Source organism: Macaca mulatta, chromosome 4 (genome assembly GCF_049350105.2).
Source record: "Macaca mulatta isolate MMU2019108-1 chromosome 4, T2T-MMU8v2.0, whole genome shotgun sequence".
Lineage (NCBI taxonomy): Eukaryota > Metazoa > Chordata > Mammalia > Primates > Cercopithecidae > Macaca > Macaca mulatta.
This window is the reverse complement of record NC_133409.1, coordinates 114,715,046-114,731,601: the sequence shown is the minus strand read 5'-3', so window position 1 is coordinate 114,731,601 and position 16,556 is coordinate 114,715,046. Positions and strand designations below refer to the sequence as shown.

Genomic DNA, 16,556 nt, shown 5'->3' with positions numbered 1-16,556 from the left:
TACAGGACAGTGGAGTGAGGACAGGATGAGGCAAATGTTGAGTGTGGCACTGAATGATTTTTGGACTGTTTAACTGCTTCTCAAACTTAGTACAAATAATTATAAACTATTTTAAAGTTTTTTTAAATTTTTCAGAACTTTAAAGTGATTTGTTTATAATTAGGTGAAGTTGAAATTACATGGCTTTTGATGAAATGTGGTTTAAAGAAAAGAGCACTAGCCTAGGTGTGAGAAGACTCTGTTCTAGTACAAATTTTGCTGCTTAAAAAGGTGAATGACATTGAGGAAGTCTTTTCATTGCTCTGTGTCCTAGTTGGTATAACCGGAGATAATGGAAGGAGAGGCCCTTCTCATCTTGTATGGGGACAAAAATGATAACATGTAAACATTCTTTAAAAACATCCAGGATGAATGTGATATTTATAATGATGGTAATGATAATGAGTCTTTAATTGTCCTTTTTGAACACTGAAAATTTAAAACGCAATGACCTTCTAAATGAATTGAAGCAATCCCTTTTAAATAATGTGTTAAGCAAGCCAAATGTTGTAAGTAAAATTGGCAACCATTGAAAACTCATTGGGAACTTGTATTTACCAGTTTTGCAAGGCTGAGAAGTTTTCGTTTCGGTTAAGAATTTGTTTTTCAACAATTCTGTGAACGCATAGCTTTGATAGTAACTAGAAAAATTGATGGCTGTGAAATCCAGAACCCACCATTAAGATGGATAACCCATCACATGGGGAGAAGATGGAGTAGAGACAAAAGAGGGGCAGGTATGTTGCAGATGGTGAGAGCAGAGAGCAATCACCTATGCTCATCACGAGGATGCTATGTAGAGAAAAATCTTGGTGAGGCCTGGCAGAAAGTTCCTTACCTCAGGTTTTTGGGGGTTTTGAGAAAGTCTTCCTTAACCAGTTGAAAACAGTGTCAGCCTTGCCACAAAGATTGCTGTCCCTAAGCAGGTGCTTCCTCTATCTCATTCTAAAAAGGATTCCACGTCCCTCAGACTGACCTTGTGAATTGACTTCATGACAGCTCTAATAACCATGGTGACTGGTTACAGAGAGATCACAACTTTGTTGTTTGTATGAAATGCCAGAAATTTCAAGAGGCTAGTTTTAATATAGTAATAACAATAATAAAACACATGGAAAGAGAATATGGATTTGTTCATAGTGCAGTGGTAAAAACAGAATTCAAGTTACATTGCAGTGAAGGGACATGAGCTGTGTAGACTTTATATAGAGGAATGTGGATGTCCACCATTCTGTTTTTAATGGTGAAAATCTGGAAACTACCTAAATTCTCTTGAGTCACACATTGAATAAATAAATAATTAATAGGCACATGCAGTATCACAGAATGCAAACCCCCTACCTACACATACATAATTTATATAAAGAAGACTATTTTTGTATGATCCTATGTACATTGTTTTTAAAATTGTGGTAACACAACACATAAAATTTACCGTGTTAAATATTTTACAATATATAATCAGTGGCATTAAGTACCTTCACATTGCACAACTGTCACCACCATCTATGGTGGGTACTTTTAGTTTCTTCATTTTTGCATGGTTTGAATCTTTTACAAGAATGTGTTGCTTTTACAGTAAACATTGAATAAGATTACAGTCTAAGACTTTGCTCCTGCTCTGTGATGCTGGACAAGTTATTAGTCACATATGTGATACTAAAGGGGGTGAAAGGTAAAATAAGACTTCAGAAACCAAATAATGTGCTTGTGGTGTTTTGCGCGTTAGAAAATATATTGCTAGATATCAAATGTTGTTTAGATTTGAAAGTGTAAGTAAATATTCTGAGTGGAGTCTAAGGTACTAAGTAGAACAGACTTAAAATTTCTGAAAGCTGTACAGTTTATAAAAGTAATAAGACATAGCATTGGCTTGTAGTGGATGAACTTTGTGATTCTCACCAAGTGCATCCTGGGCACACTGGTGTTCTGTGAACATGTGCTGTGGTAAAAGGCAATTGATAGTATTTTCTTAGTTTGCCAAAAAATCAATGGGATTTTCTCGTGTTAAATTTTTTTTGCCATAAATTTGTCTGATTTTGTTTACTACTACTTAATAAAGTAAAAAAAAGTGTAATGGAAAAACTGGAAATAGTTGCTTATATTCAGCTTGTCACCATTTTTTTTCCTTTTTATTTTGGTTGTGGTTTACATTGTTTCACAGGACACATGCTTCTATTTGAGTTTAAATTTTATAAACATATAAAATTTTTACATATATAAATATATATACATTTTATATATAATAGTTATATTTGCAGCTAATAAAGTGCTTCCTCAATTCATGTGATAGAATGAAACATGTCTAGTTGATGATGATGTTTGCCCATCTCCAACTCTGTAGCTCACAAGTTAAAGCACTACTGGCTTATATGTCATTATTATTGGACTTTCTTTACTGAAGTGTAGATACAAACGAAAAAGGTATTCCTTAGTTGTGTTTTTAAACCTAGAATGCCTTGTCCCTTTAAAATATCACTTTATTTCTAGCTGATATTTATATAATGTACTATACATCATGTAAATGGGGTATGGAATGAACTAGAAAACAAATTATCTCTTTAAGGAGGTCTAACTTTAAAATGAATATTGCCATTTGAAAGGGTTAGAAATGAAAAAATTATTTTCATGTATGAGTCTTAAAAATTTGATAGTTGTCTCAGTTTAAAATTCTATATATTACAAATTATAATAATCTACATACATTGTTTTATTGCTTCACCTTTTAATTGTCCATAGTACTTGATATAGATATAACATGTATAATACATATCAATACATTTCTTTTAATGGTTGTGATAATGTGATATCACTGAAAATGACTTGAAAAATTTGCAGTTGAATAACTTCCAAATTAACCTAATTTGGACTTTACACACTCTTTTATAAAATAAATAGTAAAAAATATTTTATTTTGAGTATGTATTAATAATTCTTTGTAATTCACTGAAGCTTAAACAGAGAAATAAAAGATACTAATTTCTGTAGTTATACTTGGAAAAAGACAAGAACTCTCTAAGTTTCTGTAGATTGTGGTGGAAATATGAATGAGATGGTAGATCCTCCACTGAATTTGTTAATATTTGAGTATCTACTTTGTGCAAGATATCCCATTCATTGTTGAAAAGGTTTTTAAAGATGATGGATTTCCCTTTGATGAGAGTATGGTCTATCAAAGAGAGATCAAATGAGACTGTAAATTGTTAAGCTAGAAGATTTATTAGGCTATAACTCTCAAGAGGCTGGAGTTGTGATGCTCTGAACTGTTACTTGGTTGTGGTTACAGAAAACTGAACTCTGTGAGATGTTCCAGTCCCGGAGTGCTGTGCATGCAAACTCGACCCACAGCACTCCACTTCAGCTCCTGCCCCCAGCCCTTATAAATGTTCACCAACATAAAAAGGGGATATAAAATAAGCCAGTTTTGAATTTTTGAAATTACAGTTTTAAAAACTTTTTTAATTTGAATTTTAAAGTAGGAAGCTCTGTCAGAGTCCCTTTGCCTGTACAGTGCAGTGGCTTGGTACAGCCATCACTAAAAGTGGCTGTGCTGGAATAAAGAAAGGATTTATTTTGGAGTTCTTTTTTTTTTTTTTTTTTTTTGAGACGGAGTCTCGCTCTGTCGCCCAGGCTGGGGTGCAGTGGCCAGATCTCAGCTCACTGCAAGCTCCGCCTCCCGGGTTCCCGCCATTCTCCTGCCTCAGCCTCCCGAGTAGCTGGGACTACAGGCGCCCGCCACCTCGCCCGGCTAGTTTTTTGTACTTTTTAGTAGAGACGGGGTTTCACCGTGTTAGCCAGGATGGTCTTGATCTCCTGACCTCGTGATCCGCCCGTCTCGGCCTCCCAAAGTGCTGGGATTACAGGCTTGAGCCACCGCGCCCGGCCTATTTTGGAGTTCTATGGATACTTCCTGTAGAATCAGTTTAAATATTGTATGTATGTTTCCTTTTTTCTATCTAGTTTTCTTCCATGTTGTGACTTCAAAACGTAACATTTCATCAATGTTATTTCCATGGTAGGTAAAAAACTTATTTCCATGGTATAAATCATCAAAACTTATTTCCATGGTAGGTAAAAATTAAATTATCTCCATACACACACACCCTCACACATACATTTATGGAGAGGGATTATTTATAAGAGTGTGGTATCAAATTCCACCTTAGCCCCTTATCTCAAAAGTAGTTTTTACCTCATAAGTGTATGAAGATTAAATGAGTTGATACATGTAAAGTACCCAGAACAGTGCCTGGCATATAGGAAACACCATAAAAACCTATGATCTTATTTAAAAAATTAGGGTGCAAAATAATGTGAATAGTATGATACCATTGGTTAAAAAGGAGGTTTGGATATATACCTAGAAACCAATGGATAAAGAATATTTCTGGGGGAATCAACAAAACTGGAAATGGTTTCTTTGGGAAAGGGGATACTGGGGTGGGTAGAAGGAGAACAAATGTTTTACCAACTTTTGAACTTTTTTTTTTTTTTAAACCATATATCAATTTTTAAAATAATGCCATGTTTCAAGTAATTTAAGATATTCTACTTTAAGACAAGAATCTATATTCTTTTCAGATGGCCCTGCTGTGGCACCAGTGACCAATGGGAACACAACGGTGCCACCCCTGAATGACGATCTGGACATCTTCGGACCAATGATTTCTAATCCTTTACCTGCAACTGGCATGCCTCCAGCTCAGGTATGTGATAAGAATATGGTTTTATATGGTCGCTGCTTATTTCCTTTTTGAAAAGTTTCAAAATTTCAATTTTGGAAGAATTTTTTCTGAGCAGTAACTGATTTTAAAGTCCCCTGTTCTTTAGGCCAGGGGTTTGCAAACTAAGCCAGCAGCTTCTTTTTGCAAATAAAGTTTTACTGGCACACAGCCGCTCCCACTGGTTTACATACTATGTGTGGCTGGTTTCCTGCTACAAAAGCCGAGTTAAATATTAACAACAGAGACTGTATAACCCACAAAACCTAAAATATTGACTATCTTTAAAGTTCTAACCCTAGCTTTAGGGAAACAACAGTATTTAGAATGAACAAGTAGAAAAACCCTGACTACATCGACTTCCCTGAGATCAACAAGGTCACTTACTTCAGAGCTTTTAAAACTGTGGGTGTTTGTAAATATTAACTGCAGAAGTTCTAGCAAATTCAGTACTCATTGTCTTTTTAAAATGAAGGCAAATTATGTTTTAACTTAGCCTTAAAATCTACCTTGCTTTTTTTTTTTTTTAAGTGATTTTTAAAAAATCTAGAACAGTAATAATAATGATTGGGAAATTTTTAAAATGTTAATGGTGAAGAAATTTTGAATTGCCTTCTTAACAGTACATGGAATTTCTGTAACGTGAACTATATGAAATTTCAGGAAACAAATTACTCTTAAGCTTACAACATTAAGATTCTATTTTACGGTGGCTCAAGCCTGTAATCCCAGCACTTTGGGAGGCCGAGATGGGCGGATCACGAGGTCAGGAGATCGAGACCATCCTGGCTAACACGGTGAAACCCCGTCTCTACTAAGAAATACAAAAAATAGCCGGGCGAGGTGGCAGCGCCTGTAGTCCCAGCTACTCGGGAAGCTGAGGCCGGAGAATGGCGTGAACCCGGGAGGCGGAGCTTGCAGTGAGCTGAGATCCGGCCACTGCACTCCAGCCTGGGCTACAGAGCGAGACTCCGTCTCAAAAAAAAAAAAAAAAAAAAAAAGATTCTATTTTAAGTTTATACTTTACAAATAACCAGTTTGTGCAGCATAATTTTTGAGATAAAATATTCCTTCCATAGAAAAACTAAGTCAAATCTGAATTGTTCCGGTAGACAGTTTTAATAAGAAAAAGTCAACATCTTATAAGAAGACTAGTAACATATTTCTGTTGCACATATTGTTATTGTGATAGTCATTATATAGTTACCATTAGAATGGAACAAGTAGATTTCTTAGGAATAATTAATTTAAATGGATCTTTATCAAAATTGTCTGCAGCAGTAGTGTTTATTTTTAGCAAAATAGCTTATTTTATGGCTTTGCCCCTTCTTCACCTCCTATAACACACATAAGAAAGAGAGACAGTATTGTTACTGTTGTTTCAATTAACATTAATTACCTTACCAATTTGTACAGACATAGGTGTACATGTGACAGAATTGTCTAATATTGTGTCTTTGGAAAGAAGTATTTGGGATATTTGACAGTCAGAATGTGAAAAGTAATTTATTTTTAGTCTAGCATTGTAGTACAGCTGTTACACCTGCTAGACTTATTTAGCACTGTCACTGGGGTCTGACAGTTGCTTTGCAACTGCTTAGAGAGTTAGACTCCACCTCTGAGGTTTCAGCGTACTTCACGTGTTCTGTTCTGTATTAAAGCAGCAAGCAGAACAATGCAGACTTCATTTAATTCTTAAGCACAAGCAGTGCCATGACAAGGAGTGTAGCCTCTGGCTTTAGGAGGGGTGGCGGCTGGCCTTCAGACTTTGGGCATTCTGAGCAGTACCTGGTAAGACATAAGGTTAATTTTTAAAATTATATCTAATACTTCTTTTGGAACATTGTTATGTTGAGCCCTGTAAAATATTTGGTGAACAGTAGTATCTTTCATCTAAACTTCATGTAGAGATTAAAATTCAGACATATTTGGCTGGGCACACTGGTTCACGCCTGTAATGCCAGCGCTTTGGGAGGCTGAGGCGGGCGAATCACCCGAGGTCAGGAGTTGGAGACCAGCCTGGCCAACATGATGAAACCCCGTCTCTACTTAAAATACAAAAATTAGCCGGGCGTGGTGGCAGATGCCTGTAATCCCAGCTACTCAGGAGGCTGAGGCAGGAGAGTTGCTTGAACCCGGGAGGCAGAGGTTTCAGTGAGCCAAGATTGCGCCATTGCACTCCAGCCTGGGGGACAAGAGCGAGACTTCATCTGGGGGGAAAAAAAAATCCAAACATATTTTCAAAATAATGCCTTTGAAAATGGGGGATGGTGCTGAAACTACAGATTTTATGCATATATTGCTACTATGTAATTTACTCGTTTTGGTGGGTTTTTAGTATGTGAAATTGAGCTCAAACTAGTTTTGGACACCAAGATTTTGAATTCTTCTGAACCCTGTGTTCTTTCACTCTTTGTGTTATTTTCTGAGTATATACAAATTCTAGTAAAAGATTTTCTAACTTATGAATATGAAGTAGATTGATTTTACCATCTGCCTTACCTGTCTGGGGTCTAGTCTTTCTTAAAGGGGGTTAGAAATACTTAGTTTACAGGAGCGTACATGTGTTTTGGGGGCTGGAGGGGAACAGTTCCAGTCTTCACTGTTGACATGGAGAAACCCCTTTCCTGATATTTCATATACATGTACATACACCAACAGTACCTATACATACACAAGGGCCGAGTCTTATTTTTTCTTGATTAAGCCCTTGGGTCCCAGAAGGCCAGAGAGCCTTTGGTTAGATGCTCTGCACTTCCTGAAGTGTAAAATGAGAGGCAGAAGTTGTTCTTTTATCTTGGGGTTGTAGTGCTGGCGAATGGAGCACCAAAAAGTAAGTGGACATTTGAGGGCTTACTAGTCTTGCCGATCAGTTTGGCTGTTTTTAGACTGTGTCCTTTTGGAGGTAGATGTTTCATATTATGATGTTTACAGTATGTGAATATCAGGCTGCTCTACTATGAGAGTAGAATCATAGCTTCCCAACATTTTGGGTTTTCTTACAGTTCTCTCTCTTCCACAGGGAATAGACCCCAGCGTTTTGAGCAGATTTTTTTGGTTCAACAGATAGTGTGATAAAAAGATCACTTAGTGATGTAGTTGCTTTGTTTTATAAAAAATATTAACAATAAACACCAAGTACTTAATCCAACCATTGTGCAAAACACTTCTTGTGATCATCAAGCTTATCCCCAGTTTACAGGAGAGAGATTGAAAGAAGTTAAGTGACATGTCTGAGTGTACCATAGAAAGTCGTGGGGAGCAGGCTCTAGTCCTGGCAGACAGGCTCCAGCCCATGCTTGTAGCTCTATGATCTGCTGCTGCTGCTTCATTGGTAGCTTAGATATATTTTATTCAAGGGTATTGTGATATTTAGTATTCTATGATATCTAATTTCTTACATATTTGAATTTTTGGAAAATTAAGTGGCTTTTTGTCACTTAAAATTCTTGCTTAGTCATAAGATTCAAAATACTGTTCTGTGTAGTTTACAAGTATAGTGTTTGGATGGTACCTCATCGCATGGTGTTCTAGGAGGACATTAAATGTTTGAATTTATTTTCCACTTGCTACTCACCTTATTCTCTAGTTTGAGAAGAATCAGCCAGTTTTTACTAGTCTTCATAGAATTCTTTGAAACTCTTCATATTCAAAACAAGTCCATATAACAAATGTGAATGTGATTTAATATTTAATGACTACAGAGATGATTAAGGTTTGCTGTTGTGATTGCATAATACTGTTCGCAAGATATGAGATTAAGTGAAAATGTTTGTTTTATATTAAATATCTACATGTTTATTTGTATTTGTGTTTATTTGCCGCCTTGTCCAAAAGGGAAGTGCAGGATATGTTGAGACTGTAGATGGTCAAAGTTTTGCTGTACCTTCATTTCTGGATAGATTAGAAGTAGCCTAATGTTGTAGTTAAAACTGATTAGATGTATAAAAATCTTATTATGCAGGTTTTGAAAAGATAAAACCTTTTAAGCAGCCATTGCAAATCCTCTTATGGTCTGTTGTAGAAATGTTTATTCCAAAGGATACCAGTTTCTTGGAGCAGTAGTTGCTGTGGAGTGGTGGTCCTCAGACAGCTGCCTCCTCTGTAACCACTGTTGAGCCCATTGTGTTCAGGATTTGATGAGCAAAAACTTGGCATCACCTTAGGTAGTAAATGCAACTTACTGTGAAAAGGCTTCAGTCTACCTACATTAACATTCAAATTAAGAAGTACTGCCATGGTTGTAGATGTTTTTGTATGGGCTTGTGAGTGATCCTCTTGAATGGCACCATTTTACCTTCTACAATTGTTTGATTCCTGTCTAATTTTATAACTTTATTTGGATTTTAAGTAATGGATAAGCTGTGCTTTACTGTGCAGAATTTGATAGCTTAGTTTGGTGTTTGTCTCAGGGGACATCCTCTGTACCAGCAGCTGCAACCCTGTCTACAGTAACATCTGGGGATCTAGATTTATTCACTGAGCAAACTACAAAATCAGAAGAAGTGGCAAAGAAACAGCTTTCCAAAGACTCCATCTTATCTCTGTATGGCACAGGAACCATTCAACAGCAAAGTACTCCTGGTAATGAATTTCGATATCTGCTTTCAGTGACATTACTAGAAGCATATCCTTTGTAATTATAATAAGATCAATTATATATTTTCTTTATTGTTCCATGTAGTGAGTGCTTTTGTTGTTGCAGTTTATACAACTATGAAACTGAAATGAACGAGCATTAGAATTAAAAATTAAGAGGCATGTACAGGATTCACAGAACTTTATTTGGAATTAACAAGCTGTTCAGAGATCACTAAGTATTGTTTCACAAGCTTATAGAACACGGATTATCTTTGATGAATTATTGAAACTTGATATGTATGAAGTTTATGACTTTGTATACAGTATATTTTCTCTGCAGGTAAACAGTCTTGAGTTACCACATGGACTAAAAAAAAACTGAATTTTTTTGTAATCATAACAAAATATTAGCATAAGGCTTATTGTTTACAGACTTTTAATCTTTCAGACCATTTCCTTTAAATAATGAGCTGCATTTCACATATGAGCTAAAATTATTTGGCAGCCCACTACATCTATTGAAGCGAGATATAGTCAGCTCTCACTTGCCTGTTTGGTACTGGGAGACCAGTGGTACAAGTCAGCAAAAAAAAGTGTATGATCTCATGCTACATAGTTTGGTCTTCATGGTGGAAGATATTTTGTGTGGCTGTTGCATATGATTTACATTTCTTAATTAAAATTACTCAGGTTAATAACTGATTTGTCTGCATTCTAGAAATAACCAGCTCTCAGGGTTTAGGTGTGGGCTGGTCTGAGTAGTCGGAGCAGCCAAACTGGAATTAAATATTTGCTGTTCAGAAAGGCAGTTTTTCTGTGATTATAGAGGTGAGTGCAACTGCACGTGATAGCGCTGTCTTCATTCCTTTTCTTTTTGTGGTGCAGGTGTATTTATGGGACCCACAAATATACCATTTACCTCCCAAGCACCAGCTGCGTTTCAGGGCTTTCCGTCGATGGGTGTGCCTGTGCCTGCAGCTCCTGGCCTTATAGGAAATGTGATGGGACAGAGTCCAAGCATGATGGTGGGCATGCCCATGCCCAATGGGTTTATGGGAAATGCACAAACTGGTGTGATGCCACTTCCTCAAAACGTTGTTGGCCCCCAAGGAGGAATGGTGGGACAAATGGGTGCACCCCAGAGTAAGTTTGGCCTGCCGCAAGCTCAGCAGCCCCCATGGAGCCTCTCACAGGTAGGGGTCATTTACTTTCTAGCTCCTCCCAAATCAAAGAAACCAGATTTATTTTCTAAAAAATTTTTTTTTAAGAAGTCTAGTGATCTGGCAGAAAGAATTCAATAGGGATAATATGTATAGGGTCAAAAGTATCTATAAATATTATGAAGTTGTATCAGACAAATGATGTGTTATCCCTGTTTTAGAGTATTCTGTTAAAAAAAGGTTAAACGTCTTTCATTTCAAATTGTAACGTAACTGTAATGGTGAACACCACTAATCTGTTTGCTGATGGCCAGAAATTATCTTAGGCATCATGAGACTCCCTCTCTGCCACCTCTGAGATTAGCACTAAGCTTTAACCAGCTTGCTTGTGGGACGTTTTTATAGTCCACTTAGACAACTTCACTAATAATTTTGGGGTCTTTTATTAGAAAAAAAAATCTAGCCTCATATTCTCAAAGCACTATTTTATGAGGGATCTAAGGCTATTTTTCAGGTCATATGATTACTGCCCCATGGCTCTGTAAAAATTCTTTTTGTTCAAAAACCTTTGTAAAGTTGTATTTTCTTTTTATGTACCCTATAATGACTTTTATGTTTAAAAAGAGTACAAAAAGATTCAATTCCCATAAGGTGTGAACCAGACATCCCCTCATATTATAAAATCCTGTTTCTACCTAAGTTAGAGCTAAGATAGAACATTTCTATTTCAGGTGCTGTGTTCTGACTTCTCTCTCTCTAGCTGCACAGACAAAGGCTCTTAGAGAGGTTCATGCTCCCACTCTTCTTCCTTTTACACTTCCCATTGATGTTCCTCCAGCATTTTGTCAATCTTGGTTTCTGTTTGGTCACTTGTTTTACCTTTAGAGCATTCAGGGAATAGTCTAGAGTGATTTCTAACATTAGCTCAATCACTATATATCCCAATTAATTTTGCTACCACCATTTCCAAGAATATAGGTAAGACATTGGTCTCTACACATTGGGAATCTAAAAAATTGTATGTGCTAAGGGTCAGTCACATGGTCAACATGCTGAAGCACACCCAGCTCAGGTTAAGGTGCTAGATGAACCAGGAAGGAGTTAATACTGGCTCTTACTTCCAAATAATGCAGAAGGGCGATGCTGTTCTCCAGCACTCCATCAGTGCAGTCTACTGGCCAACGACAAAGTGGTTAAAATGTCCTTTAGGAGGTATGAAGACGTGATCTGCTTCTTCAGACACTTATGCCTGATGATTAGTGATGTAGTTTATGTTAGTGTCTTTGAAACTGTAAATAAGTCAACTGTATTAAATTAAGAACACAGTCTAACACTTGAGTTTAAGTTTTAAACCCGCTCTGTACTTTATGGTAAATCTTGCCTTCTCTTACCACCAATTTTGGAAATAAGAGAACCACAGGGTTAAGGTTCTTATATATATATTTGACTCCAGTCTTGAAGAAAAGTATACATAATCTTATACTTTATTGCATACAATGAAAATAAATTTTAGATGTTTATGTTGTTAGATCAGCAAGAGAAATAAATGCTTTATGACCACTTTTAGGAAGTATATAGAGCCATTTAAGATTTTAACAGAGAATAATAGCTATCATACAAAGTTTATAGGATAATTTTAGACTATTTTACTTTCTAAAATTTTCTTACTCCTTAGTAGTTAAAGCACAATATCCTAGTGTAGGTGAAAGTCAGAGTAACAGACTCATGATACAAATCCCAAGATTGCTTTGGTTTTTTTTTTTTAAGTTGTTAATCTTTAGGGAAACTGAATCTAGAAAGCAGATAAATAAAGAAGGGAAAAAAGTAGCTATTTGCTTTAAGAAATATTTGTATGGTACTCTGCTTTTATTCCAGTGCTTGGACTAGTTTTCACATTAATGAAAAAAAATGACCAACTGTGTGGCTAAAGAAACAAGAATTAAAGGTGAAGTAAAGCCTCTTGAACTAAGCCTTTTTATGTGTTTCACAGATGAATCAGCAAATGGCTGGCATGAGTATCAGTAGTGCAACCCCTACTGCAGGTTTTGGCCAGCCCCCCAGCACAACAGCAGGATGGTCTGGAAGCTCATCGGGTCAGACTCTCAGCACACAACTGTGGAAATGAAAACTGCAATACAAGTTTCATCCAGAACTACCACCTGACATTCCTTGCTAAAAGGCATCTAGTTCCCCTGTTTATTCATATACATATATTTTTTTTCTTTTTACCCATTTGTTCATATTAAGAATGATCTGATTGACCGTGTTGGTCTGTACTGATTCCATTTGATGTGAAAAGCAGGTTGATAAACCATTTTATGTCAAGGGCAGCTTTGCTCATGTTTCCCATGATTTCATATACTGCATTATTTGAGAAGCTGCTCAACTTGCAAAATCAGTTTTCCTCAATAAAATTATAGCTCTAATGTTTGCATATAAGGGAAGTAGTTATCATGTTAGTAATACCTCTAACAGTATAAGCCCCACCCCAAAATTAGCCAGTAATCCTGTAGGAAGGTACTGTATGATCAAATGTTTAATCATATAAATAGAATGTAAATGTCTCACTGAGCACTGTTTTCTAGTGTATCAAAATTCTTTTATTTCATCATTCACTTCACTGTGCTGTTGTTACGATGTGCTTAACAGGGAATGTGGTTAGTGAAAGGAAGATAAACCTGGATGTTACTCCAAAACTTAGTTAATGAATGTTTAAATAATTCAAATTTTATCTGCCTCTCTTGTAATTTGGATCTCTTCTCAATGTACATAGTGCTAACATGAAGACCTTTTTCTGCACTATATGCAAACAGGGTAACTAAAACAAAGCCACTTTCAATCCTTGAAGGTATATCCAGGTTTATGACAGTAATTGTGTTTACATTTTATGGTGCCTAGTATTGACAAAATGTTATTTCCCTATATTAAACAGATGAATCCATAGACCTTTTCATTTGTGGGTTTTTTATTTCCTATGATGGATACTGCCAGAAACCTTCCAAAAATTACTCAGTGTTGCAAAGTCAGGAATCAGGAATGTTTAGCTGACAAAATACTTGTCTGTTTTAAAAACCTGTTCAGGTCTGCCAATTATAAGAGCAAACTGGAGAAAAAGAAAAAATATATACTCAGAGTGGTATCTTGCAGTATCGGCACTGTACAAAAATCTTCCAGTTTAGTTGTAGAGAAAACATGCAGAACAAATGAAGACAAAACATACATTTTGTACCATCCAATTAGCTTATGTTAACTGACAAGCTCCATTTAAACAGATGTCCATCAGATGACAAGAAAGGCTGTTGTACTGAAGTAAAACAAACAATACCTGAATGCTCTGCAGCCTAAACTCCAAACATCCTCTTCCACATGGACCCACTGGCTGGGCAAACTGCACCAGTTGCTGCTTCAATTTATACCTCAATTTTCACTGTGTCCAGGCGGTACTTTGGCTCGTTGGCTAGATTAACCTTCTCTGTCCGAGTGTGCCACACGAGAACCTAAAGGGGAAGGAAATAGCTTGGGTAGCACACTCTTCATGCTGACACTTGAGGTCAGGCAGCACAAGTGAAATGAATACCTTAGTGCAGTTATTTGCTTTCGGTTCCAGTTCTTCGACTGTTGTTATCTGTTTGAGAAAGTCAGATTCTTGCATCCCTGGCTGGGATCCACGACGCTTAAATACAGCTTTTGGATTGGACAAAATGACTTGAAGACTTACAGCAAATCCTTTGTGAAAAGTAAAAAACAAAACAAAAACTTTAAAATACTGGTGTACTTCTCTTTTTTCTGTATAATTTTGGTCACATCAAAAACAGTTTTTAAAATACCTACTGTGTGTCAGGTCTTGGTTTACAAAGTTGAATAGGAACATTACCTGTGTTACAGTCTCAAAGGAAAATCAATCATAACATTTTACATTCCGTGTAAAAAGAGGTGTGCGCAGGAGCATCTATGCAAAACAGGAAGTTTAGTCTGGTAATAATAAAGGGTGAATTTTATAAGCTGCTGTTTCACAGTGGTCATCGACCCTCCACATTTGCCACTCTAAGAATAACTAAGAAATAAATGCAGCTGAAAAACATACATGCTTACCCTAACTGTACATGGGGTGTGAGGCCACATGCCCAGCTCTCCTGCCTGCCCTGTAATACTAATTATGTATGCTTCCTTAAATTCAGCACTGCTCGGATTCATTTTGCATTTAGAAGAGGGAGCAACGAAGTAAAGCCAATTAGCTAGAAAATGAATCATACCTAATTTTTAATCATTTGGTTTACATTTCTAATTTGGTTCAATCTAAAAAGGGTATGTGGGGCAGAAATCAGTGCAGGAGATATCAGGCCATCTGATAAATTTTTTTTTGGTATTTCATTTACCAAAAATAAGTGTAAATTTTCTTCAATGGTTTGGTCATACGAAAAATCATTACTGGCTGGGCACAGTGTCTCACATCTGTAATCTCAGCGCTTTGGGAGGCCAAGGCAGAGGGTCACTTGAGCCCAGAAGTTCAAGACCAGCCTGGGCAACATAATGAGACCCTGGCTCCCAAAAAATACAAAAATTAGCTGGGTGTCGTGGCTTGTGGTGCGTGCCCGTAGTCCCAGCTACTTAGGAGGCTGAGGTGGGAGGACTGCCTGAGCCTACAAGGTTGTGGCTGCAGTGAGCTATGACTGTGCCACTGCAACTCCAGCCTGGGCAACAGAATGAGGCCCTGTCTCAAAGAAAAAAAACCATTAGTATTTAATCTGTAGTTCAACCAACTATTTAAAGCTCAACCATTGAAGCATTCTACAATTGTTTTTGCCATCTCAGCAAGTAATAATTGTTTTGAAGGTCTGAAGCCCTGGACCTCTTTTTCCTTAGTGACTAAGGTGATACTGTCAAGTCGGGCACCCTCCCAGAGTTGAAGCTCTGAGGACCAACCCCCAAAACATTTCTTAGCAACTTTTGCCCTTCTCTACATTAAATGAGTTGATTTATGATTCAGTTTGCAAAGTAAATACTAAATGATACCAGGTGGTAATGGAGGAGCTGTGAGAACACCACAACCACTATCCTCTCCAGATGCCAGACTGGGCCAGTCTCCGGTTCCAGACCCTGCTGCCTTTTGGAGAAAAGTTAACACGAAGTCACTTACAAACACAACATGGTACAGCAGGTGCTGAGTAAAGCAGAACAAAGAATCATAAAGCATGAGCCGTAGCACTAGTCCCAGTATCCTCCACCAACCCTAAAGGGAGGGAGGTGGCACATTTTAGCAGAGAATACTGGATTTGGAATTAGAAGCCTTTTGTTTTTGCCTAGGTCCCTGCCCTTGGGACACTGGCCAACTCACTTAACCTTTCTTGATTTTCTAACTTCCCCATTTCTTTATTTGTGAGAGAAGTGTAACACTTCAATGTTTGGTGAAAAATTGAGGTATGGAAAGACTCCACTGACTGCAAAGCACTGTTGAAAAGATATTACAATATATAAATACCAATACCATTGTCAGTGTGATCATGACGGGCAGGTGATGCCAGCCACCATTTATGGCTGGAAGAATACTGGTTGACAGGTTTAAAAGGCTTGGGAAAGTTCCAGGTAGCAAAGCCAGAACACCTACATGTGACAGCACTCCAAAGCCTTCCTCAGACAACTAGGACAACCACCAGACTCTTCAACAAAAGCCAAAGGTTCAAGTTGATATGTAAAGTGCCCTTTGCAACAGGTTAGATCAGATTTTAGTGTTAAAAGATTTCTTGCTTTTTTCCATATGCTTATAAATAAGCTTTATCCTTTTTTTTTTTTTTAATCCAGATGAGAGCCTGCCCTTCTCAGTCACACTGAAACTCCTGATACGTTCTTCACATGGCTTCAGGGTACTGGTTGTATTTCCCCATTCTCTAAAAAACATGGGATCCAAATTGTGCAGAGGTAATTTTTGGAAATGATACTGAGCCACCTGGATCTGATTTCCTTCATTTTCCCCTAACACATTCATCATCATGACCAAGGATTCATCATCACGACAAGGATTCAGATTATTTTGTTGCTTTCCTTAGCACAGGAATAT

General features: G+C 37.2%; 2 protein-coding genes across 7 annotated transcripts in view; one reads left to right on the top strand and one right to left on the bottom strand.

The window, feature by feature from the left end:
* SMAP1 (small ArfGAP 1) overlaps positions 1 to 13,444 on the top strand; it is a 186,922-nt gene extending 173,478 nt beyond the window's left edge. For 4 of the 5 annotated variants that reach the window (XM_015136676.3, XM_077999773.1, XM_015136675.3 and 1 more), the window contains 4 exons: positions 4,621 to 4,745; positions 9,173 to 9,344; positions 10,227 to 10,534; positions 12,492 to 13,444. In XM_015136676.3, the coding sequence (XP_014992162.3) occupies positions 4,621 to 4,745; positions 9,173 to 9,344; positions 10,227 to 10,534; positions 12,492 to 12,626 (740 nt within the window). In that variant the 3' untranslated portion in view covers positions 12,627 to 13,444. Of the gene's footprint in view, positions 1 to 4,620; positions 4,746 to 9,172; positions 9,345 to 10,226; positions 10,535 to 11,621; positions 11,842 to 12,491 lie in introns of those variants that run through there. The other variant, XM_015136680.3, reaches the window with a different exon arrangement.
* Positions 11,924 to 16,556, bottom strand: part of B3GAT2 (beta-1,3-glucuronyltransferase 2) — a 73,726-nt gene continuing 69,093 nt past the window's right edge. Inside the window, exons 3-4 of one of the 2 annotated variants that reach the window (XM_002803782.4) lie at positions 14,079 to 14,227; positions 13,449 to 13,998 (exon numbers count right to left, since the gene is read on the bottom strand). In XM_002803782.4, coding sequence (XP_002803828.1) covers positions 13,912 to 13,998; positions 14,079 to 14,227 — 236 coding nt within the window. In that variant the 3' untranslated portion in view covers positions 13,449 to 13,911. Of the gene's footprint in view, positions 14,228 to 16,556 lie in introns of both variants that reach the window. The other variant, XM_015136682.3, reaches the window with a different exon arrangement.